At 45.9% G+C, this 26,744-nt stretch overlaps 2 protein-coding genes and 2 pseudogenes across 2 annotated transcripts in view; 3 read left to right on the forward strand and 1 right to left on the reverse strand.

Annotated features, from left to right (window-relative positions):
* The window catches only part of LOC109767843 (polyubiquitin-like), a 160,489-nt pseudogene extending 141,934 nt beyond the window's left edge, over window positions 1–18,555 (reverse strand).
* LOC109752294 (uncharacterized) lies at window positions 12,940–13,646 on the forward strand. The gene has a single exon (XM_020311190.2). It carries the CDS (start codon window positions 12,940–12,942, stop codon window positions 13,534–13,536), a length of 597 nt encoding a protein of 198 aa, XP_020166779.1. The 3' UTR covers window positions 13,537–13,646.
* LOC109752293 (uncharacterized) lies at window positions 15,315–16,181 on the forward strand (annotated as a pseudogene).
* Window positions 17,411–26,744, forward strand: part of LOC109752288 (tubulin beta-1 chain) — a 72,409-nt gene continuing 63,075 nt past the window's right edge. Inside the window, exon 1 of the mRNA XM_073505260.1 lies at window positions 17,411–17,438. The gene's annotated coding sequence lies outside the window, so the exon portion shown is untranslated. The remainder of the gene's footprint in view (window positions 17,439–26,744) is intronic.

Here is a 26,744-nt window from a genome sequence, read left to right on the forward strand (position 1 = left end):
GTGCGCCTCGAGAAGCAGAGGGACTTCGGTGGTGTTTAGGCGCCCTCTGCATGGGCATGTCCATGTCTCGGCGCAACATGACCGTTGGATCAAACTCAGACGGTGCAGACCAGTCACTGTAGCACAAAGCGTGTGGGTGTGTTTGGTTGCATTCTCATCTCAATATAGTTGTTTCCTCTTCGTGTATTTTTGTCAACCTACTAGTGTGGACTCATGCACCCTTCATGCACTCTGCCAAACACCCAAAAGTGGGTCGAGAAGGGAACTTTTGCTCCCATCCCGTGCACCCTTCATACACCCTGCCTAACACTATTCGTGCTTCATATGGTTCATGTTTCGTGGAGTACTGTAGCACCGTACTCACCGTGCGCTGTGGACCTAGATCTGTTAACATTGATCTCACCGTTCATTCTCAACCGGACAGTCGAAAAAGCGGTACTATGTTACATATCGCACAACATCATTTGTTATCCTCATATCTTACTACACTAGCAACAAGATTGTGTAGTACTGACGTATGAACCACTGCACATGCCTAGTAGTAGGAGCACTGTGTATGTTCAAGTGGCTGCCGTGTTTCGCACTCCTCCGTCGTAAGAGTGGAAACGCTTGCTGTAATCATTTTTTTCTTCAGAAAAACAGTGGACACACTCTACCGTGCGGATCCTCCTCTAGCCATGCACTAAATTACTCACTTTCGCCGACGTGTGGGACAGCCAGCACCTGGGTCCACCAGCCATGCACTAAATTACTCCGTAGTAGAGTGATGGTAGACTACCCCGATCGAACCGCCGCGGTAATGCCCAATGAGCCGTCAAATCACAAAACCCCCTCCTTTCCAGTAGTAAGTTGGATGGACGAAGCAACCATCATTTCACTCTTCTCTCTCAGCTTCCTCTCTTGAAGAAAACCCCCACTCGCTTCGCTTCTCCCTCATCTCGTTCCTCCTTTCACTCTTCTCTCTCAGCTTCCTCTCTTGGATGGACGCCGGAGCACCGGCCGACGTGATGTCTATGGCTCTGGCCAAAACCGTCGAGGCTCATGGTACGAAGAAGCGCAAGCACCCCACCGAGACTACCGCAGACAAGCTCAAAGCCATCGCCCTGTCCAAGCCCCCCTCTCCGGGATCCCTCATTAAGCAAGTCCAGGTAATGTCTCTTGTTGACGATCTTTTTCTCGATCTTGATCGTGTTTTTTCATCTAACACACAGTACTAGTACTGGTAGTACAACTTTCTGGGTGATCTTGCATGTGATTTTAGTGTGCCAAATGACGGTTCTAAATTCCTCTTTTGACCAAAACATGCGAGAGGTTGACAATGATTTCTTATAGATTACTTTCAACTACTCCCTCTGTCCCAAATTTCTTGTCTTAGATTTGTCTAGATACGGATGTATCTAATACTAAAATGTGACTTGATACATCCGTATCTAGACAAATCTAAGAAAAGAATTTTGGGACGGAGGGAGTACTTTATGAACATCAATGCTACCTTTTAAGAGGGTATATTTGCCTCAGTAACTTGTGTTATGGATATTGCATGTAATCCCTCTGCTCTCATGCCTTTGAAGACATGTTCTAGTGTCTTTGTTCACTCATTTCTGTGCGTATATGTAGTCATATATGGAGTATAATATCGAAAATCATCTTATATTTCTGAATGGAGGTAGTAATAAAATATGGTTTCTGTTTGAATTAGAACCAGGTCCGCGGTGGAGATGAAGTTCTCAAAGTCATGCCGTGTGAACTGGAAGACCTGATGATGAGTTCTACTGCTGAACTATCCAACTGTTGTGTCCTTGTCGCCACGTGTCCTGAACTAGTGTTTTCCTGTAGCATTGTTGTCAGGCGTGTTCTCTAGGCTGTACTTGACCACAACAATTTCCTGGCTGTGCCTTCGATTACGAAGGGTGTGGTTCTTGTAAAGCTTCCCAACAAATCTGATGCGGCATGTCTTCATCATCATGTTTATGAGTGGAAAGACCACTCTGTTAGGTTCTCCAAGGTTGACAAGATGGTGATGGTGCATGTAGACATCTCACACGAAGTCCATGGCCTAGTCAGTTATGCGGGGTTCATCCCGTAGGTCGGTGGCAAGAAATAGTCTGCAGAGTTTAGTTAGTGCAACTTTGCTTGTCTGTAGTAAGTACTATTGTTCAGTACTTGATTTGTGTTTGTGAACCCTGTATTGTTTATTAGTACTGCCGCTTTTGGTGTGTGAACGGTCTATGTTAATGTCTGTTAATGTCTGTCCACTCAATTCAATCTGTATATTTTGAAGTACCAAGATCATATTTTTTGTGAGGACGGTTTATCAATTATGGTTACACTCCAATATCTGTATGCATTGCAGGGTTTATCGCACTCACCAGGATCTCCAGTCCCATGGATGTTCGGTCCATACAATTTGTCACGACCTTTGGACTGTCCTGCTTGTGGGAGTAGGCGGGGCCCCTGCATGCCACGCGTAGTTGGACGATCAATCTTCCGTTTAGTACTTCAACATAGTGATTTCCTGGTAAGGATTCACTCGTGTCACATCAAGTAAATCTTATTGATTTACTGTCTAAATCTTATTGATTTAATGTCATGTTTTCTTTCTTTTCCTGCAATTTTACGATGCAGGTTTTGCCATGTGACATTCATCACAGAATAAACCGTTTGGTTTGCTCTACGATGGCTATTTTTGCAGGTTTCACTTCTTATGTCGTGTTAGTAACAAAGGCACTGTCCATCACTTATATTACTGGAAAAAATTCGATCAGTCTGTTGTCTGAGTACAAGTTGAATCCCCATGATGAACTGCAGTTTGGTTTAACAAAAACGCCACAATTAGTCCTTCTCGTGTTTAAAAGAAATGAAGAAAAAAACTGGATCACGGTCACGGATCCTAGTCAAGTTAGAAAGCTGATCATAGCAGACCAGACACGATCGCCGCTGTCTTGCACAGATCGAGCACCGGCAGTTGCTCTAGCACTGACAGCGGCAGCAGCTCAGTGTGATCCAGCTGAGGATTGGGCACCGACCACGTCAGTGGATCAGTCTGATCTACCAGAGGATCGGGCATCGCCACCGGCACCAGCTCTACAAGGAGCACCATCTCTGGCAGCATCAGCAGCTTCGACACCTGCACCAACACTTGCACTTGCATCTGCTCCGGCCCGTGCAGTTGCACCGGCAAAAGACTGGGCTGCAGTTCGCACTTCATATACCAAAGTCCTTACAAAAACCGACATGTCCACCTTCTTGGTAAGCATTGGCCGCACAAGTGCTTCGTTCTTTTTTCTTTCCATGTTGTTTCACATGATTCACTATGTTGATCTAACTGTTTGGGTATGTCTTGTTGTTTGCAAACAGAGAATTCCTAGAGCAACGAGGGAGTCATTCAACAATCCGGGCGACCGCGGCCAAGTTTCTCTTACCATGCGCAGCCTTGGTGTGAATGAACCTGCTCAATATACCGTAAGTACAAAGGATGGTCGCATGATGATTGATGCTAAAGGATGGTCAAGGTTTAAATCTAAATCATATCTTGTGGTAGGGGATGATGTCAAAATCGAACTTTCTCGGCAAGGAGAGCTGGTCCAAATCAACTTTGAAATTCTTCAGTAGCAGCACGCAACTGCCGAACTGATCTATCCTCCGAGAGATTTTGATGTAATAATCTGGCATGGTGAAACAAGTGTCCTGTGTGTATAAGTAGTACAACAGTATTATTTATCACATGGTATATCGTTGATAGAATTGCAACTCTGATTGTTGGTTAGGAACCGTCGTTCGATTTCATTCCAACAGCTGCCGTGCTTTATTCAATTTTGTGTATTCGCCTTGCGACAGCATCTAAAACCAGCGCCGTACCGATCGCTTGCAATATGAAAAGCGCTGAGGTAGAACACATGGGCCCCCAAACATGCAGGGTCGGCCTGCGGCCCAAAGTCCAGAACCGTGAGCCTATCTGAGTATTATATTCTCAGCTGAACCCCCATAAAAAAAGCTGAACCCCCATAATGCCCGTGCGTTGCAGAGGGAGTATATTTCTCGGAAACGTGAGCCTGTGATATAAAAGATTTGTATATTTCTTTACAGAGGGAGTATCTCTCTGTCAAAAAATATATTTATGTGTAACTAGTTACTCCTGTCTTTCTACTTCCTTCCGCTGATATGTGGGGCAACCGGCAACGGGGTCCACGTGCCATATGCACAAATTAGAGTGCACAACTTCACGGTAGACACACCCCGGTCGTAGCGCCACAGTAATGCCCAATGAGCCGTCAAATCACAACCCCCCCCTTTCCAGCTTTAGCAGTAAGCTGGATGGACGAAGCGGCAATATTTCACTGGGCCTGAATCCCCTTCTCCCTCGTCTGCTTGTTCAGAGAAAACCCCCTCTCGGCGATTGCATAGGGTTTTCTCATGGAGAACCAGGTACGAATTCTTCATCCATCCCCGATAAATCCAAGTCCCTTGGTCGCAGGTAATCCTAGGATGGCAGCCGCCGCCGTTGATGCATTTTTCTTCCTACTGAATCTAGTGTGTTTCATTTGCAGTGCCCAAAGTGCGAGGACCCTACAGGTTTCTGCGCCCTCGGCGAGACGCCACACTTGTTCCTTCTCATCCTAACACAGCATTTTGAAACGCGCACAGTATGTTCCTAGAATCCTCTTTTCTATCCGGGAGGGTGGGGTTTTTTTGAACATGTTGTGTTCTCATATTATTTTTCCTGCAGTGTATTATTTGCTCTGCCAGAACACATGTACTCAAGATGCTCGGCCTTGCCATAACTGAATACACTAGTTTAATGGTCACAGTGAAGACAAGCCATGGATATAAGTTCCGAGTTGGGTTCATGAACCAAGAAGATCGCTGCTTTTTTATGGCCGAACTTGGATAAACTTTCTCAAGTGTTACAGACTGAAAGTTGGCGCACGAATGTTGATGGAAATAGTAGAACCTGATCTCATCTTCACTGCGATTTTCCACCACGACGTCGTTCCAATTGTTCATCCATGTTAGTTTTGTATCTGGTTCTTGCTTGTTGCCTTGATTACTTCTTAATCCACCTATTCTGTCTAACTAATCACAATTTAACTTTAGAAGTAGCAACGAATCTCTCACGAGGATGCTACTTCTAACTAATATTTTCTTATAATTGGTGGCACGTGTAGGTTTTTTCAGAGTTAAGCAGTCTGCTCATTTGTTACTCTGTAATAACTCGGCTATTACTAATGGCACTGAAGTTGACTGGATCGACATCCACAAGTTCCTACACTTTATTGATCGTCTTGAGGTCCTTGTGGGGCGTTTCAATGGTGGAAGGCCACGTGGGATATGTTTACCACTGCTGCACTCGTTGAACAGGTCCAACTGTGTCGAGAAACTTATGGTACGAGTTGTTTCTGTTATATATGTTGTTCATAAACTATTGCTTATACATAGTTTTACAGCTGTGATCTTCTTGAAATAGGAACTGTCGAGTTCTATTGTTCCTATACAGATGCCTGACCATGGTCGGGTCAGACTTGCGCTTGGTCACAACATGATGTTTATGTCGACCTACTCAATTCCCCTTGGAGGTGAAAAGATACTTATTCATGGGTGGCCTCAAATAATGAAGGCCCGTCCATCTTGGAGAATAGGACAGAAGATTGTGTTCATGCTTTTCCATGGCTCTAAAGCGAATATCCTGTTTATTGACCACGTTGCTTTCAGCTTTGGTTGTTAAGTGCCCCTGCTGGTTTCAGTTAAGGTTGTTAAGTACTCCTGCTGCTTTTACAGTCTGTCGTGTTTCTTCAGCCCTGTCTTCCTCCAGCCGCCAAAACCAAACCAGCGCCGGCGGGGCCGCCTGCTTCCGCCTCCCACGGCTGGCTGCGCCTCAGCGCACGCATCGCCGCCCCACCGTCTCCTAAATCGTTAACGCCGACGTCCTCCGCGCGCTTTGGTGCACTCGCCGTGGCGCCGCCCTCTCGCGTTGTCAACATGGTCAACAAACAATAGGAATCGGCAGAAGTACGTGGAGAGGATGACAGTAGGGGCCCACCACGTCAGCGTATGGAAAAATAAAATGCTTCCTCCTAGTGTTTTCCTGACATCTGGGACCCACGACATTGTGAGCGTATATAGTCAATAGACAAGAGAACAGCACAAGATCGGCTGACACCTGGGACGTAGCTACTCGAGCAGTATTTTTTTTGTTTGGTATTGTTGAGACGGAGCAGGGTTTGAACTGGGCTTTGGCCCGTCTAGCCCAGGCTTATATTTTATGTTCACCATGTGACCAGCCCAGCTATTTTTTCTTTGTGAAAATGAGCCCAGTTTATTTTTTTTGAAGAATACCCAATCCAGGCCTACTTATTTTTCTACGCCCTGATGGGCTGCAACTCTTTCAAGACGCCTGCAAATCTTGAAAGTAATATGAAATGGGTTGTAAATATAAAAACAGATGACAAATTGACAATTACTTTATAATTTCTGAATTTTTCACATTTTCATATTCCTATTTCACTCGGCATTAACCTAATTTAAATATATCTTCAAAGTACTTTAAATCTGGCTCGACATTTCGGTATTAAAAATAGTTTGGAACCCACAGAAATATGCGAAATTGGCCCTGGCCAACCGAAAAAAACGACTTCAATAAATTGCATAAGAAGTTGCCATGAGCTATATATAAATTATTAAAAAAAAGGGAGTGGTCTGACTTGTGGGCCTGTTTAGTTCACGCGTATGCAAGATTTTTTTAGTTATTATATACGTCAACAAACGATTCTAGCAGACGTAACCGTTGGATGTCAATCCAACGGCCGTCGTGTTTCTTCAATCTCTGATCTTCTTGCTCCAGCCGCCAAAGCAGCGCCGGCGGGACACCCTACTCCCGCCTCCCGTGGCCGGCTGTGCTGCCGCACAGGCCTCAGCGCCCCCAACTACTCCCACCGCTGGCCAAGGCATCCCTCTACTCATCCACACCCCCTGTTATTCTGCGGCGACAGCAGCCTCACACCGCAGCCGAACCGGTGAACCCTCGTACTCCTCTCCGCGCGGGCTTCCACTGCCGCGTCTTCCCCGGCTCCATGTCGTCCCCTTCCTAGGCCTCGCCGTCGTCCATCGCCGTGGTGCTCTCGGCGGGGCGTGGTCAATGTGGTCAATGACCGACTTCCATCGGAAGAGTACTGTACGTGGAGAGGCTGACAGCTGGGTCCATGGCAGCCGCAAGGAAGTGCCTCCTTATTACGCGGAAAATAATTATTCCTCCACCTGACAGCAGGGACCCACCGGACGGGCCACCAGTATTTCGCGAAAAAAACGTTTCCCCCTGACTGCTGGGACCCACAGGACGGGCCACCGTATTTCGCGAAAAAAAGTTCCCCCCGCTGTCAGCTCGGACCCACCGGAAGTGCCTCCTTATTACGCACAAAAAATGAATACCCCCTGCTAGCTGGGACCCACCTTGGTGGGAGGCTGACTTGTGGGCCTACTAAGTTGACTGGGACGGAGGCCTTTGTCAACTTTAGTCAATATATGAACGATTCTAGCTCCAGTGACCGTACGATGTCCATCCAACGGCCGTAGTGCTTCTTCAACCTCTGGTCTTCTTGCTCTAGCCGCCCAAAGCAGCGCTGGTCGTGCCGCCTGCTCCTGCCGCCCGTGGCCGGCTGTGATGCCGCGGAGGCCTCACCGCCCCCTACTACTCCCACCGCTGGCCAGGCCATCCCTCTACGCACCCACACCCCCTGTTATTCTACGGCGACGGCAGCCTCACACCGCAGCCGAACGAGTGAACCCTCATACTCCTCTACGCGTGGGCATCCACTGTCGCGTCTTTCCCGGCTCTGCGTCGTCCCCTTCCTAGGCCTCGCCGTCGTCCACCGCCCTGGTGCTCTCGGCGCGGCGTGGTCAACGTGGTCAAGGAATGGCTTCCATCGAACGTGGACTGTACGTGGAGAGGCTGACAGCTGGGTCCACGGCCGCAGCAAGGACATGCCTCCTTATTACGCGCAAAATAATTATTCCTCCACCTGACAGCGGGGACCCACCGGACGGGCCACCGTATTTCACGAAAAAAACATTTCCTCCTGACTGCTGGGACCCACCAGCTACATCTTCGCACGCAAGGAAGTGCGTCCAAAAAAACGATTCGCCCCCTGACTGCTGGGACCCACCAGCTACATCTTCGCACGCAAGGAAGTGCGTCCGGGCAAAAAAACAAAACGATTCCCCCCTGACTGCTGGGACCCAGCAGCTACACCTTCACACGCAAGGAAGTGCGTCCGGGCAAAAAAACGATTCGCCCCCCTGACTGCTGGGACCCACCAGCTACATCTTCGCAGGCAAGGAAGTGCCTGACAGTCGGGACCCACCTGGTCGAAGCGTACGTAGCGTTGTCATTCTGGTCGCGAACGTGTACGTACATATACTGGTCGATGTAGAGGCGCGCACGTGTCGTAGTAGAGGCGCGTACGTGTCGTAGTAGAGGCGCGCACGTAGCATGTACACGTACGTACAGCGGCCAGGGTGCAAGAAAGAAAATACGGCCACGTACGTACATGCGGGCAGGGTCTCGAACGCCTACTCGCGCATACGTACGGCCAGGGCTCGTGTACATGGCTGGGTCAGAACAGAGAAACAGCGTCGTCGTCGTGTTCATGGGGAGGCAACGGAATGCGTCATGTTCATGGGGAGGCAACAGAATGCGTCGTGTTCATCGGGAGGCAACTGAACGCGTGGGAGCCAACCGGCTGGGTCGGAACGGAATGCGTGGTCGTGTTCATCGGGAGGGCTTGGACGGAACAGGCGATGGAAACGAGGCCTGGCGTACCGCAAAACGGAGGAAAGGGCCTTGTGTTCGACCGGCCACGTTCAAAACGGGATCCTGTTCATCAGGAGGGGTCTGCCGTACCGCAAAACGGAGGAAACGAACCTCCTACGGTCGAAATGCGGGTCCTGTTGATCGGGAGGGGTGTGGCGTACCGCAAAACGGAGGAAACGGACTTGTGTTGGAGCGCTACGGTCGAAACGGGGGTCCTGTTGATCGGGAGGGGTGTGGCGTACCGCAAAACGGGACTCCACGGGATACTGTTCATCTCCACCGTCGACCTCCTCCAGCCTCCACGGGCTCCTGTTCATCCAGCCTCCACCGCGCGCTACTCCACTGGCTACTGTTCAACCACCCCTCCACCGTCTACTGTTCATCCAGCCCTCCACACCACGGGGTCCTGTTCAACCACCCCTCCACGGGCACCCCTCCACCGTCTACTGTTCATCCAGCCCTCCACACCACGGGGTCCTGTTCAACCACCCCTTCACGGGCACCCCTCCACCGTCTACTGTTCATCCAGCCCTCCACACCACGGGGTCCTGTTCATCCAGAGGCAACGCCACCGCTCACTGTTCATCCACCCCCCCCCCCCCCGCAACGCTCACTGTTCATCCAATCGATCGGCTTCAGTTAGCAGCAGTAGCGAAGGAATCGCTCGATCGGGTTCAGTTAACAGCCATCGATCGATCGCTCGGGTTCAGTAACGCGTAGCCTGCAGTGCAATCGCTCGGGTTCAGTTAGAGCCCAAAGCCTCGCTCGGGTTCAGTTAAAGCCAACGCCTCGCACACACGCGCGTACGTGTACGAGAGAAACGCGCATCGCTCGGCCCCCGACCTCCCACCGTAACCGGGAACTCCCCGAAATTTTCCTCCCCCTCGCTTCTACCACGGTTTTTTCCGTCATGGACGGCCCAAAGAATGTCATGCAGCTGCGTCTCCGGCCCGCCCAGGACGAAAAGCCCATTTTCTGTCATGATTTTTTGTCATAGAAGTAGGAGCCCACCACATCTATGATGATACCGGGTTTTGTCACAATTATCGTCATAGAAGTGTCATATGTATGACAGAAAAAAAATTCGTTCGGCCCAAAATGTCACGGATGTGTCTTTTTTTGTAGTGCTACCCCATGGATGATATCACGGAGTCTCAACATTGCCACCTTATGACGCGATGGGAGAACTTCAAAGTCAAGGCGGCTGTCGGCTCTATTCGACCTCCTGAACCCGGCGCAACTTTTCATTGTCGTCCGATTCCAGAAGGATATGCTAGGGTGACGGTGGACGAAATAACAGAGGGATTTGAGGACCTCCAGCTTGACCACCCTACCGGTGAAGGGAAGACTCGGCTGGGTTCTGCTCTGAAGACTCCATGCCTATGGCGGAAGGAGCTCATCAACCTTCCGAACTGGACGCCTCCGGCGAGTAAGGGCACTCCGCCTCCTCCTCCGGCGAGTGATCAGGGCACTCAGCCTCCTTCTCCGGCGCGTGGCGGCACTCCGCCTCCTCCTCCGGCGAGTGATTATGGCACTCAGCCTCCTTCTCCGGCGCGTGGCGGCACTCCGCCTCCGCCGGCGCGCCGGAGCAGCCAGCCTCCTCCTTCTCTGCCTCGTCAGCAAGGGCGGAAGAGACCCGTCGCCGCTCCGGCTGCTCCAGCGCATCGTAGTCCTTCTCCTCCGCTCGTAAGCAAGGAAAGAAGACAGCCGCAGCCGCTCCGTCTGCTCTGCCGGCGTCTAGCAGTACAGCCAGAGGCAGGAGGCAATACAGATTCGGTCCTTCTCTGAAGACTCCAGAGAAGTTACCATACGAGAGGACCGAGGAGGAAACCACGAAGATCGTGCGAGCCGAAGTGAAGAACTTCTTTGAAGGGGTGAAAGCAAAGAAACATCCACCTCCGGAGGAGAAGGTAGATCCGGTGAAAGCGAAGCGCACTCTGGCTGCCCTGACAAAACCACCAAAGTCTCTGCCGAAAGGCAACTATGAGCGCATTATTGGAAAGACATTTGCCGAAGCGGAGCGGTCGGGAAGTGCTGTCAGTGATCAAAGGTTAAAAGAACGACGAGCTGGGAAAAAATTGCCCAGCTCGGCGAACAAGCGAACCAATCGTGGCCCCCGCTCAAGGTGTCTAAAGACATCGTCGCTAATGATCCGAGGATGGTGGCCGGTTATAGCAATCTTGGAGATTACCTGCCCGACGATGTACATTATGATTTCCTGGAGGTGGACGAACACAAATACCATTACGGGAAGCCTCTCATCAAAGATGAAAGATCTCTAACAACGATGATGCGAAGATTATATGATTGGTACATGAAAACCTGCAGAGAGTCTAGGGGGAGGGATACTTTGATGCTGAGAGTTAAAGAGGAGCATGACCTCATTGGAATTGAACTGTTGAATGTTCCATTTGAGGAGTTCTTCCAGTTTTTCAATCAAAAGGCCCTCGATAAATCAACGGTCACTTGCTACTGTCTGTAAGTAGTACTACTTCTGTCATTAAGTCTCTCTATATAGGTCAGCTCTTTCATTGCATGTATTTATAATTATCCTCACTATATTATGCAGATTGAAGATCGCCGAATTGAAGAAAAGACAAGTCGGTGATATTGGATTCATTAACACAAATCTCATAGATGCAACTGAGGTTAAATATCATGCCGAAAATACCGAGGCCAACTTGCTACGATCGTTGGTAATAAATGAAAACAAAGATATAATACTCTTTCCTTACAACTTCAAGTGAGTGTTACTGTCTTGTGCATATTCGGTTTCCCTTATTAGTCCAGGTTATAGTAATGTAATTGATGACTTGTGCATGCGTGCGCAGCTTCCACTATATTCTCCTAGAGATTAAGCTTGAGCAGGGAGTAGTAACCGTCTTAGACTCGAGACGAAAAGATCCCCAGGACTATGCGGACATGACTCAAATGCTCGAGAAGTAAGTTAAATCGATCATTATCCACCATATCAGCAACTTTGTTCATTTCCTGATATCAAGTAATTGATTTCTTTGTCTGCCAGGGTTTGGAGAAAATTCACCAAAAAAGCTCCGGGACTGTCGAAGAAGCTGCAATTTAGACACCCGAAAGTAAGTACTATAGTAGCATGTTCCGCGCATCTCCTAGTGATTCAAGCGCTAGTTTCATCAATACCATTTAGCATGCTTGCTTATCAGTTTGATTGACCTCTATTTCTTATAAAGTGGTTGTGGCAGGAACAAGGGAATGACTTCTGTGGATACTACGTTTGCGAGTCCATCCGCCACACGACCTGTGAGCGGGGCTACTCTGATGAACAATATGAAGTGCGTAAGCAATAATATTCACAATTTTATTTTATTACCATCATTTGTGTTGAGTTTCATTTATTCATATATATATATATGTATGTATTGACCCCCTTCTTCAAATTAGATCTTTCGGATGCGGGATGAACTCCTAGCACCAGATCGTATGCGAGCAATTCAAGAGGAATTGGCGGCATTCTTCCTTGACCACGTGATCGCTAAAGACGGAGAATACCATGTGGACCTTGACTTCGTATATAATTAGGAGATTATATTGTAAGAGATAATTATTGTATATATGTAGCAGTAGTGTCGGATAGATATACGAGAACTTGTTGTTCGACCAATCTCTCGGAGAAGGAGAGGTGGTCGATATCACTTCTCTCTGTATGCATATGTTCATGACGATCTTCTGTTTCCTTCATTTTCTTACTAGCTAGCGTGTCTAGTCCTCTCTATACGTATATAGTACGTAGCGTCGACCAAGCACGGAGATAAGAGAGGGCACTTCTCTCTATTAATTAGCTAGCTAACACAATATATGAAACACCTAAATTAACCCCCCAAAACCCCCAACCCCCCCCCCTTCAAAAAAAACAAAAACCCTAGCCCCTGAAATGCTGACGTGTGGATGCCTATTGGTCCTGGTTAGTGCCACCAACCGGGACCAAAGGCCCTCCTGCCTGGGCTCACCGCACCGGCCACGTGGAGGCCCATCTGTCCCGGTTCGTGTAAGAACCGGAACTAAAGGGCTAGGGCATTAGTAACGACACTTTAGTCCCGGTTCAAAAACCGGGACAAAAGGGCCCTTACCAACCGGGACAAAAGACCCTTTTTCTACTAGTGATGAAGGGCCTCTTGCTGTGCGCGCTCGCACTTGCCTTTGCTGCGGTTACCACCCACGCCCAGCTGCAGTCCTGCCCGACACGTTGCGGCAAGCAGGCCGACGGCATGGAGTGCCCCAACAACCTCTGCTGCAGCAAGGATGGGTACTGCGGCCTGGGCGTCGACTACTGCAGCACTGGCGCCGGCTGCCAGAGCGGCGCCTGCTATGACAACAAGATCTGCGGCGCGCAGGCCAATGGCACACTGTGCCCTAACAACCACTGTTGTGGCTCGGGTGGTCGCTGCGGCCACGGTAGTGAATACTGCAGCAATGGCTGCCAGAACGGTCCTTGCTGGGCTAATCTCAAGTGTGGCCACCTGGACAATGGTAAGCTATGCCCCAACAACCTCTGCTGCAGCCAGTATGGTTACTGTGGCCTGGGACCGGAGTTCTGTGGTACTGGCTGCCAAAACGGCGCTTGCAGCACGGACAAGCCGTGTGGCAACAAGGCTAATGGTGCAGCATGCACCAACAACTATTGTTGCAGCCTGTATGGGTCTTGTGGGCTTGGCAAGGATTACTGTGGTACGGGCTGGCAGAGCGGCGCATGCAACTAGTGTTACTGTGGTACGCTCCTTCCTTCCTGGTTGACATACTCAAGTGCGTGCTACCCCTGAATTGTTGCCATGGAAGTATAAGTGTTGCAATGAGAAAGTATAAGCATCGCAACGAGGAGTAATAATTAGTGGCAATAGCTAATATTACTGTCCCAAATTAAGTTCTACTTGTACCAGCTAAGTATGTCAAGCTGTCGACATTTGTCCTAATAATCGACATTTGTCCTAGTATTATGTTTTGTTGACATTGTGTAATGTTATTGTATGATATGGTGATACTATATATTGCCACTTGTTTTAGTTTGCTATTTCATGACCGGTATATTTGTTGCAACGCTGGAATATTGAGTAATTAATGTGTTATACTCATGGTTATTAACTGCTGAAAAAATAGAAAGAAATACAATAAAACTATGAAGGGGAGGAAACGATCATGGTGAACAAAAACAGACTGGAATATTTTTCTTTTCTATCGTGGAACACTGGATCCCGAGCACACTATGTGTGTTTTCGCGGTGTATACAAACATCCAGTATTTACGCCTTCGATATGAACATTTGGAGAAGACAGCAAACAACGTCTCCGCCAAGCACATCTCATAGTTTTTCACTCTTTCGATGCTCTTGCACGAGGTCGAACTCGATGAGCCCACCGAGTACGACATCCTATGGAAGTGCACGGCTAATGGGCAATACTCGACGGCATCCGCATACAAGGCGCAATTTCTACGAATGGTTCTCTCACCCATACATAGAATGGTTTGGAAGGCTTGGGCTCCTCCAAAAGTCAAGTTCTTTGCTTGGTTGGCTCTACAAGATAGAATTTGGACCGCTGATAGATTGGTGAAGCGTGGATGACCAAATTGTGATCTTTGCCCTCTTTGCAAGAGGGTGCAAGAATGTGGGACTCACCTCTTCTATAAGTGCCGCTCCACCAGAAAGCTATGGTCTTTGGTACTGACAAATACCACATTTTCGAGCTTGACACAAACGCATGGCCCTTGTTCGACTCGGTTGAAGCTTGGTGGGCAAGTACTTGCGACAGCGCCACGCCATTTAGGCAAGCCAAGGCATTCCTCACCATGCTTGTCTCATGGACTATTTGGAATGAGCGATACGCAAGAGTGTTCAAGCAGAAGAGCGTGCCACCGACTATATTGCTTGCCTCCATCGCGACCGAGGCTAGCCTCTGGATCATCGCTGGTGCTAAAAAACTAGGGTCCATTATATTGCAAGAGTAATTCCCATATCGTGTAATCGGGTTGCTTGTAACAAACTCTATTCACTCTTATTTAATGGATGAGGCAAAGATTTTGCCTACGTTTCAGAAAATATATATGCTTATGCAATGCAGACTTCAGCCGTCAGGTCCTCGTCATCTCGGTTTTTGTTCAGTCAGGAATGATGTCCGTCTTGATCTTTCACATCGTATCGGCTTGCCAGAGTAAATGTTATGCTAGTACACTCACTGAGATGCATGCATGCGATAACTTGACCTCGGCTTGTGGGAGGCGTACCTACATGTTGTACAAGCAGATTTCCAAGTCATGAGTTAATCCATGGCTCGTCTTGACCGTTCACAAACTGACACCTTATTTACCAATCGATTTCCAAGTCTTCAGCAAGTCCATGGCTCGTCTTGACGGTTCACACACTGAAACCGTATTTACCAATCGATTTACAAGGCATGAGTTAAAAAAAATCGTGAGATTTGAATACGCTAGGATCAATGCCTAGCTAGGTTTGGTTCACCGCCGAACGACTTGGACTCCTATATAAAGGAGCCTTGCATTCGGCATTTCCATCAACACCTCCTCAACAAATCCAGTAAAGCACACATCCTAGCGATGAAGGGCCTCTTGCTGTGCGCGCTCGCGCTTGCCTTTGCCGCGGTGACCACCCACGCCCAGCTGCAGTCCTGCCCTACGCGCTGCGGCAAGCAGGCCGACGGCATTGAGTGCCCCAACAACCTCTGCTGCAGCAAGGATGGATACTGCGGCCTGGGCGTCGACTACTGCAGCGCTGGTGCCGGGTGCCAGAGCGGCGCTGCGGCACGCAGGCCAACGGCACACTGTGCCCTAACAACCACTGTTGTGGCTCAGGTGGTCGCTGCGGCTACGGTAGAGAATACTGCAGCAACGGCTGCCAGAACGGTCCTTGCTGGGCTGATCTCAAGTGTGGCCACCTGGACAATGGTAAGCTATGCCCCAACAACCTCTGCTGCAGCCAATACGGTTACTGTGGCCTAGGACCGGAGTTCTGTGGTGCTGGCTGCCAAAACGGCGCCTGCAGCACAGACAAGCCATGTGGCAACAAGGCTAATGGTGCACCATGCACCAACAACTATTGTTGCAGCCAGTATGGGTCTTGTGGTCTTGGCAAGGACTACTGTGGTACCGGCTGCCAGAATGGCGCATGCAACTAATAATACTCCTTCCTTCCTGGCTGCAAACTCAAGTGCGCTATACCTTGAACTGCTGCCATGGAAGTATAAGTGTTGCAATGATAAAGTATAAGCATTGCAACAAGGAATAATAATCAGTGGCAATAGCTAATATTATTGTCGCAAATTAAGTTCTACTTGTATCAGCTATTGTTATCAAGCTGTCAACATTTTTCCCTAATCAGTATTGTGTTTTGTTGCCATCGTGTAATGTTTTGCTGCTTCTTGACCATCATGTTTTGTTGTGACGCTAGAACTTTGAATAATTGCATTGCAATAAACAACTGGTGGTGCCATAGCTTTTAATGTGTTATATGCTCATGGTTATAAACTGCTGCAAAAAAACATTTAAGGGATAAAACAATCATGGTGAACAAAAAAAACTCACTGGAACATTTTCTCATCTCATCATACGAATTGAACTATTGAAGGTGAATTGCCAGCGAGAGGCTTGACTACCGTGGACCACTGGATCCCAAGCACTTTATGTGTGTTGCCGTGGTGTCTTCGATGTGATCATTTTGGTTATTTGGAGAAGACAGCACAAGTGCACTGCAGGTATAAAAATGCAGCGGCAGTTTTTCTTCTTCTTTCAGGAACAGTCTGTTATCTAAACAAGACCAGCAAACAAACAAGACAACAGACTAGTGCAGTGGAAATGCCGCAGGTTCTATCTTCTTTACATTCATGGTGAGCAAAAATGTGTTATAATAACAGGACATAAGAGCATCCAGATTAAGAATGCAAAGCAACCATAATAACAAGGTATTAAAAAGATTTAGGTCTCACTTAATTCATAACAGAGATCACATTGCCATAAGGCACAGGACTAGAGAGTTTCACAAACGACACATGACATAGACTTGCACATAGTAACCGAAGAGACAAGGGAAGAAACCACCACGCGTAACAGACTTGCGAATCAAACTTCCAAGGTCGCATGGAACTCACTGGCCACCACGAAGACGGAGCACCAAGTGGAGAGTAGACTCCTTCTGAATGTTGTAATCTGCAAGGGTGCGACCATCCTCGAGCTGCTTACCGGCAAAGATCAGGCGCTGCTGGTCCGGGGGGATACCCTCCTTGTCCTGGATCTTCGCCTTCACGTTGTCAATGGTGTCCGAAGATTCCACCTCCAGGGTGATGGTCTTGCCGGTGAGGGTCTTCACGAAGATTTGCATGCCACCACGCAGGCGGAGCACCAGGTGCAAGGTGGATTCCTTCTGGATATTGTAATCAGCAAGGGTGCGTCCGTCCTCAAGTTGCTTGCCGGCAAAGATCAGGCGCTGCTGGTCCGGTGGGATGCCCTCCTTGTCCTGGATCTTTGCCTTCACATTGTCGATCGTGTCGGATGACTCAACCTCAAGTGTGATGGTCTTGCCGGTCAATGTCTTGACGAAGATCTGCATCTGCATAGTTCAAAATTGCAAAAAAAAAAAAAAAAAAGTTAACCTAGTTAGGTGTATATGAAAGATCAACAAAGTAAAGAGACGAAGACTGTGTTAATCTGAATCTTTGTAATAGGTATGCCTCGTAGGAAATTCCACACACCAAGTTGAAGGCATATATACAAAGAGAGAAACAAAACAAGTAAACAGCTGTGAATAGCTAAATTTCTGATAGATTACTAGGTAAATCTGACAAGTAACAACCGCGGAGCAATAATTATGAACAGAAGCATGTGAATACACAGAACTGGAACTGCCCCTCATGATCTAATTCCAGTTTAAATTAAGCAGGCTTTTATAGCTGGAAATTACAAAGCAGATAAGCAGATTTTTACAACTGGAACTGAGCAAGTACATCGAAGGGGATTGGAATATAATAATGTACTGTTTAGGATCTACTTCCAGTTCAAATAAGCAGATTTGTATAAGAAGCCAGTTTGACAAATATTGTAAGGCTAACATAGAGACGCAGAAATAGTATAACCGACATTGATATAACAATAAGGCAAATAATGGATGAACACTAATGAGATTCAACTTAAAACCATCGGGCCAGATGAGGAATAATCTGAAGCATATCAAACAAGAACCTAGAACGGCAGATCCAACACTAATGATCTATAAAAGTCTAATCAACAACTCCTGGATGAACCATCACGGGACAGCAATCACACTGGATCGAAATCTTCAGACCAACAATAACTCGTTTTTCCTTTAATCTACCGGGCATCTAAACAATATCATGAACATGGGTACAGCGATCTACACGTATCTACTGATATATCCATGTTGCTTTATCCTCTAAAAAATATCCATGTCGTTTCTACAATCTTCTCGTCATCTAATCGCGTTGACCAATTTGACAATCACACTCGCACATATATGCATCTAAATCAATCCCACAACATGAACAAACAGATAGATCGGGGGAAGAGGTAATCGGTGGCGGGCGCATACCTTGACGGAGAAGGAGGTTCGCGAGAGCTGGATTCTTTTTTCTCGATGGAATCAGGGGGGCTTGCGATTGGATTGGGATACAGGAGCCTATGCCTGTGGAGAAATTTATAGGTTGGGCAAGTAAAGGAGGCTGGCTCGGCTGGAACGGAACGGGCGGGTAGGAGAGGCGGTTGCGGAGTCCGTCCCCACCACGCAGTCTCTCGAAGCGTCTCGAGGGGTCTCCAAGCGCCGAAGTTTTTTTTTTTTAAGTTGATCCAAGCGCCGAGGTGGACTTTCCATATAGCCGCGACCGTTTGGGCTTATAGCGAGACCCGGAAGGATGATGTCTCGCCCCCAAAAGAACCGCTACTTTCCATCGCTAAGGGTCGGCCCAGGTGAGTTTGCTTTCTTCTTTTATTCGTTTTTTTCTTCTGTTCATATTTTTGAAAACATTCTAAAATTCATATGTTCCAAAAAGTAAAACCAACGTAAAATAATAATAATTTAAAAACCATGAATTTAGGAAAAAGTTAAAGCAGTATAATTTTTGGTCAACGTAGCTTAAAAAAGTTCACGAATTTCAAAAATTATGTTCCTTAAAATATGTTTATACAATGTAAAAAATGTTTACATAGTTCAGAAAATGTTTTGTATCATTCAAAAAATGTTCCAACATGTATTTGTGAAACAGTTAGCACGTACTCGGAAAAATATTTAAAAACATGTGTTTTGAAAAATCACGTATTTGAAACATATTAAACATGTATAAAAAAATGTTTCAGGTGTATAGAAACTTGTATAATGTGTATGAAAAAAGGTAGACATCAAAACATATATTTGAAAAACAAATCAAGCATGTATTTAAAAAATATTAAATGTGTATAAATAATGTGCCATATGTATAAAATGTATAATCTTTATCTTTACCTAATAATAATAATAATAAAATAAAATAATATATATATATATATATATATATATATATATATATATATATATATATATATAATCTTTCCCTAATAATAAAGCAAACATTGCTTCTGCCCGCTCACCCGTCGCGGCACTTTTGCAAAAAGGCCCCCACGTTTTTCTAAAATAAACCCGCACTCCATAGTGGGCCGGCCCTTGCGTTTGCAGGAGTGCGAAAAATAAATAAGGGCACAGGGGATCGAACTCGCGCCACGGTTTTGCTGTTGGGGAGACACAACCAGCTGGGCTAGCTGTCCGTTCTATACATGCAACGCCTCGCTTGTTTTATTTAATAGTACCACCTCGCTGCTTTAAACAAAATTCTACCAATTTATATAGATCAGCAAGTAGACGTCAACAAGCCTCGTCAGAAATTGGATATAAATTTAAATAAAGAGAGGCTCAATAAAGATGTGATGTTGTGCTATATGAAAAAGAGGACACATAAGTATCTGATAGAGGGGATCTTGCGCTAAGAAATGCAAAAGAAAGAAATCTCCCCTATTATAACAGCCCAATTAGCTGATCAATCGGATGGATTTCTTAGAAAGAAAGACCCCATAATGGGAGGGTGCGGCAAGGCCATAGATAGGTTAAAGATTTCTTTATCATATTTTTTTCAGAATTCTTCTTCGCATAAAGTGCATGCAATGACCAATTAACCGATCATTCGGATGGATTTTTTAGAAAGGAAGACCTCATAATGGGAAGGCGCGCCAAAGCCACAGGTCAAAGATTTCTTCATCAAAAAATTGCATGCAAAGACCAATTAACTGATCCTGCGCATGGATTGGCTACAACACGCATGCAGCGTGCATATGCCATATGCTTCTACGTACCCTAGGGATAGTGGTATGTTTTTTATCACATGTATGTTTTATTACATACTCTAAAATAACTATAGATTTCTTTAATTCAAAACTATATGATTTCAACAAAGTGATAAGGATTATTTCAATAAAGTGATACTGATTATTCGAGTGATACTAATTATTTTAAAACAACACCCAAATGAATTCTAGAAAAACAAATAGTAAAAACGACTGGCGAAGATTTACTGCTCTTTTAAACGATGGTGAAGGGAGGTAGTACTACCTCCATTCCAAAATAGATGACCCAACTTTGTACCGTTCCAACGCACGGGCACTTTTGCTAGTTGCTATTGCTAGTAATAATAAAAGGGTGATCGCACTTTTGCTAGTTGCTATTGCTAGTAATAATAAAAGGGTGATCGCTTCTTCCTCCTAAATTTTCGTCCGTACATCCGATTTATTCATCCGTCGTACGTCAAACCCGATCGAGTCGCTCGATGTTTTAAATCCACGCCCTGGTTTTCCAAACCAGTCGAAGGTGAACAGGCCACCAATTTTTCCGGCCCACCCAGCCCAACAGTGCAAAAATATTAGTGTGCAGAATCGAACTCGCAACCTCGTGCCCAACAAATCATGATTTAACCAACTAAGCTAGCTTCCTTTATATGCTATAATAAAGGTCCGTGTAGATTTTAAATAGTCCCACATCGCTGCCTTCAATCCAAACTTCGTAATTTAAATAGATCTTCGAGTTTCCTGAGTATCAAGGAGCAATTTCGAGAATCAATAAGGAAGGAAATAATAAGTTGCCCGGATAAGAAAGTAAAAGAGAGGACAATAAGGATGGAAAGAGGGGATTTCAAGTCAAGTCTATGAAAGTTTTTAATTAGAAGCCATAATGAGGTATCCTTTTTGTTCTTACAAAAACACCTTTGATTTTAATATTTTTCCTCTGAAAAACGATTCGTCTAGGACATGGTGCGGAGCGAGTGATCCGTCTGCAACTCGGAGTAGACCAAATATCGATGGAAGCTTTCACATTCGGCTTCGATCTAGATACGCCGCCCACTTTCAAGCTGATGAAATTTAGCTTTCTTTGAAATATGAAAACTTTGTATTAATGCTTTTCTTTACAAAAAAGTTTGCATTACTCTTGTCATGCCTATTAGTAAGCTTGTGAATTTCTTAGAGTGTTCATTAATATAAAAACAAGACATATTCGAGCAATCTCCATTATCCATAAGCCTAAACAGTAATTAATGGTGTATCAAGCACGTACTAGGTTTGACCGATGATGTCAAGTTGCACGGCATAAAATCTATTTAGGCCGTTGCATCATTAGTGATAATGACTAATGTTATTTCTTCCTATTATACTTTTATAAATTTCATTATGCACTAATAATCTGAATTTGTGTTATTCACCCAGATCAATTGACTCGGGATCATGTTTCATGTTCTGAACTACCGTCTTGAATAACCCTACTATCAATTCGTCCATTGTTATTGTCATGAGTAACATGCGTCCCGCGCTTAGTTTCTCGACCTTGCCACCCCTGATTCATAGTAAAGCACATGTCTCCGAGCCTGATTCGCGTCCCTTGAAGTCTCCCGTTGCAACCCACGGGCATATGTGCTAGTATGTATAAAAAATGTAGACACCAAACATAAATTTGAAAACAATGTTGATATTGTATTTAAAATGTAAATATATATTTAAAAACAATATTAGTCATGTATTTTCTTATTTTATTTTTTGCATGTTACTAGTCATGTATTTGAAAAATGTTAAACATATATAAAAGAATATTTCTTGTGTACACACAATTTTTACAGCGAGTAAGAAAAAATTAGACATCAATAAATATATTTGAAAAAATATTAGTCATGTATTTAAAAGATGTAAACTATATAGAAAATGCTCCTACTATATAGAAAAAAGTACAATATGTATGAAAAAATAGACATGTATTAAAAAGGAAAAAGAAAAATGAGAAAGGAAGAAAAAGATAACAAAATAAAATTGAAAACGAAACAAAGAAAATTGAAGGAAAACAAAAAAAAGGTAAGAAAACTGACCGACAAAAAATGAAGAAGGGGAGGAAGAAAACCGCTCATCAACGCGTCCCTTACTGGGTCGGCTAACAACCAGTGAGCGGTCTGGGCGCGAGAAGCGAGCCATATCTACATCTCGCAACACAAGAGATATAGCTCTAGCGAGCCCAACCCGGCAATGGACATATGCCTTCATCGCATCATGATCAGCAGACCTGTTGTCTTAGGGCAACTCTAGCGCGATCCACCAAACCTCTCGTAAATATCTAGACCGGGTTGTCCAAACATCTTTTTCCATCCAACGTCGTTCAACGAATATGTTTGGACCGATGCAAAAAAACCCCACAAACCGGCACTAAACGTATGGAGGTTTGCAGGCATTCGGACCTTCGCCGCATTGGATTCCGACACGCCCGGTCCATCCCAAAATACCCCACCTAGAGCACTTTTTCTCATTCCATCCCTGTTCACTGTGCTCAATATCCGCTCTGTCGGCGACCACGGCCCCGCTGTACCACCCAAGTCGCCGCCCAGGTTGTGGGACCTCCATCTCTCCACCCAGGCGGCTTCCTGCCATCCACTGCGTTGCCATTCCACCTCGAATTTTGCGGCTGCCCAGGTATCCTCCGCTATATGGTGTATGTTGGGAAACGCAGTAATTTCAAAAAAAATCTACGATCACGCAAGATCTATCTAGGTGATGCATAGCAACGAGAGGGGAGAGTGTTGTCCACGTACCCTCGTAGACCGAAAACAGAAGCGTTATGACAATGCGGTTGATGTAGTCGTACGTCTTCATGATCCGACCGATCCTAGCACCGAAGCTACGGCACCTCCGCGATCTGCACACGTTCAGCTCGGTGACGTCCCACGAACTCTAGATCCAGCTGAGGTCGAGGGAGAGTTTCGTCAGCACGACGGCGTGGTGACGGTGATGATAAAGTTACCGGTGCAGAGCTTCGCCTAAGCACTGCAACGATATGACCGAGGTGGAAATCTGTGGAGGGGGCACCGCACACGGCTAAGACAACTGTCAACTTGTGTGTCTATGGGGTGCCCCCTCCCCCGTATATAAAGGAGTGGAGGAGGGAAGGGACGGCCCTCTCTATGGCGTACCCAAGGGGGAGTCCTACTCCCAGTGGGAGTAGGATTCCCCCCCCCCCCTTCCCTAGTTGGAGTAGGAGAAGAAGGAAGAGGGAGAGGGAGAGAAGGAAAGGGGGGCCGGCCCCTCTCCCAATTTGGATTGGGCTTGGGGTGGGGCGCGCCCCCACCTTGGCCGCCTCCTCCTCTCTCCCACTAAGGCCCAATAAGGCCCATTGACTCCCCGGGGGTTCCGGTAACCTCCCGGTACTCCGAAAAATGCCCGAACTCATCCGGAACCATTCCAGTGTCCAAACATAGCCTTTCAATATATCGATCTTTATGTCTCGACCATTTCGAGACTCCTCGTCATGCCCGTGATCACATCCGGGACTCCGAACAACCTTCGGTACATCAAAACACATAAACTCATAATACCGATCGTCATCGAACGTTAAGCGTGCGGACCCTACGGGTTCGAGAACTATGTAGACATGACCGAGACTCATCTCTGGTCAATAACCAATAGCGGAACCTGGATGCTCATATTGGTTCCTACATATTCTACGAAGATCTTTATCGGTCAAACCGCATAACAGCATACGTTGTTCCCTTTGTCATCGGTATGTTACTTGCCCGAGATTCGATCGTCGGTATCTCAATACCTAGTTCAATCTCGTTACCGGCAAGTCTCTTTACTCGTTCCATAATACATCATCCCGTAACTAACTCATTAGTCACATTGCGTGCAAGGCTTATAGTGATGTGCATTACCAAGAGGGCCCAGAGATACCTCTCCGATAATCGGAGTGACAAATCCTAATCTCGATCAATGCCAGCTCAACAAACACCATCGGAGACACCTGTAGAGCATCTTTATAATCACCCAGTTACGTTGTGGCGTTTGATAGCACACTAAGTGTTCCTCCGGTATTCGGGAGTTGCATAATCTCATAGTCATAGGAACATGTATGAAGAAAGCAATAGCAATAAACTAAACGATCATAGTACTAAGCTAACGGATGAGTCAAGTCAATCACATCATTCTCTAATGATGTGATCCCGTTCATCAAATGACAACTCATGTCTATGGTTAGGAAACTTAACCATCTTTGATTAACGAGCTAGTCAAGTTGGAGGCATACTAGTGACACTCTGCTTTGTCTATGTATTCACACATGTACTAAGTTTCCGGTTAATACAATTCTAGCATGAATAATAAACATTTATCATGATATAAGGAAATATAAATAACAACTTTATTATTGCCTCTAGGGCATATTTCTTTCAGTCTCCCACTTGCACTAGAGTCAATAATCTAGATTACACAGTAATGATTCTAACACCCATGGAGTCTTGGTGTTGATCATATTTTGCTCGTGAGAGAGGCTTAATCAACGGGTCTGCAACATTCAGATCCGTATGTATCTTGCAAATCTCTATGTCTCCCTCCTTGACTTGATCGCGGATGGAATTGAAGCGTCTCTTGATGTCCTTGGTTCTCTTGTGAAATCTGGATTCCTTTTCCTAGGCAATTGCACCAGTATTGTCACAAAAGATTTTCATTGGACCCGATGCACTAGGTATGACACCTAGATCGGATATGAACTCCTTCATCCAGACTCCTTCATTTGCTGCTTCCGAAGCAGCTATGTACTCCGCTTCACACGTAGATCCCGCCACGACACTTTGCTTAGAACTGCACCAACTGACAGCTCCACCGTTCAATGTAAACACGTATCCGGTTTGCGATTTAGAATCGTCCGTATCAGTCTCAAAGCTTGCATCAACGTAACCGTTTACGACGAGCTCTTTCTCACCTCCATAAATGAGAAACATATCCTTAGTCCTTTTTAGGTATTTCAGGATGTTCTTCACCGCTGTCCAGTGATCCACTCCTGGATTACTTTGGTACCTCCCTGCTAAACTAATAGGAAGGCACACATCAGGTCTGGTACACAGCATTGCATACATGATAGACCCTATGGCTGAAGCATAGGGAATGACTTTCATTTTCTCTCTATCTTCTGCAGTGGTCGGGCATTGAGTCTGACTCAACTTCACACCTTGTAACACAGGCAAGAACCCTTTCTTTGCTTGATCCATTTTGAACTTCTTCAAAACTTTATCAAGGTATGTGCTTTGTGAAAGTCCAATTACGCGTCTTGATCTATCTCTATAGATCTTGATGCCCAATATATAAGCAGCTTCACCGAGGTCTTTCATTGAAAAACTCTTGTTCAAGTATCCTTTTATGCTATCCAGAAATTCTATATCATTTCCAATCAACAATATGTCATCCACATATAATATTAGAAATGCTACAGAGCTCCCACTCACTTTCTTATAAACACAGGCTTCTCCAAAAGTCTGTATAAAACCATATGCTTTGATCACACTATCAAAACGTTTATTCCAACTCCGAGATGCTTGCACCAGTCCATAAATAGATCGCTGGAGCTTGCACACTTTGTTAGCATCCTTTGGATCGATAAAACCTTCTGGTTGCATCATATACAACTCTTCTTCCAGAAATCCATTCAGGAATGCAGTTTTTACATCCATTTGCCAAATTTCATAATCATAAAATGCGGCAATTGCTAACATGATTCGGACAGACTTAAGCATCGCTACGGGTGAGAAGGTCTCATCGTAGTAAACTCCTTGAACTTGTCGAAAACCTTTCGCAGCAAGTCGAGCTTTGTAGACAGTAACATTACCGTCTGCGTCAGTCTTCTTCTTGAAGATCCATTTATTCTCTATGGCTTGCCGATCATCGAGCAAGTCAACCAAAGTCCACGCTTTGTTCTCATACATGGATCCCATCTCAGATTTCATGGCATCAAGCCATTTTGCGGAATCTGGGCTCATCATCGCTTCCTCATAGTTCGTAGGTTCATCATGGTCAAGTAACATGACCTCCAGAACATGATTACCGTACCACTCTGGTGCGGATCTTACTCTGGTTGACCTACGAAGTTCGGTAGTAACTTGATCAGAAGTTTCATGATCATCATCATTAGCTTCCTCACTAGTTGGTGTAGGAATCACTGGAACTGTCTTCTGTGATGTACGACTTTCCAACTCGGGAGAAGGTACAATTACCTCATCAAGTTCTACTTTCCTCCCACTCACTTCTTTCAAGAGAAACTCCTTCTCTAGAAAGGATCCATTCTTAGCAAAGAATATCTTGACTTCGGATCTGTGATAGAAGGTGTACCCAACAGTCTCCTTTGGGTATCCTATGAAGACACATTTCTCCGATTTGGGTTCAAGCTTATCAGGTTGAAGCTTTTTCACATAAGCATCGCAACCAAAACTTTAAGAAACGACAACTTGGGTTTCTTGCCAAACCACAGTTCATAAGGTGTCATCTCAACGGATTTAGATGGTGCCCTATTTAACATGAATGCAGCCGTCTCTAAAGCATAACCCCAAAACGATAGCGGTAAATCAGTAAGAGACAT

The sequence above is a fragment of the Aegilops tauschii genome, chromosome 7 (assembly GCF_002575655.3).
Source record: "Aegilops tauschii subsp. strangulata cultivar AL8/78 chromosome 7, Aet v6.0, whole genome shotgun sequence".
Lineage (NCBI taxonomy): Eukaryota > Viridiplantae > Streptophyta > Magnoliopsida > Poales > Poaceae > Aegilops > Aegilops tauschii.

Excerpts from the sequence above, each read along its gene's own strand:
- LOC109752294 (XM_020311190.2), top strand. The coding sequence starts at position 12,940 with ATGAAGGGCCTCTTGCTGTGCGCGCTCGCACTTGCCTTTGCTGCGGTT.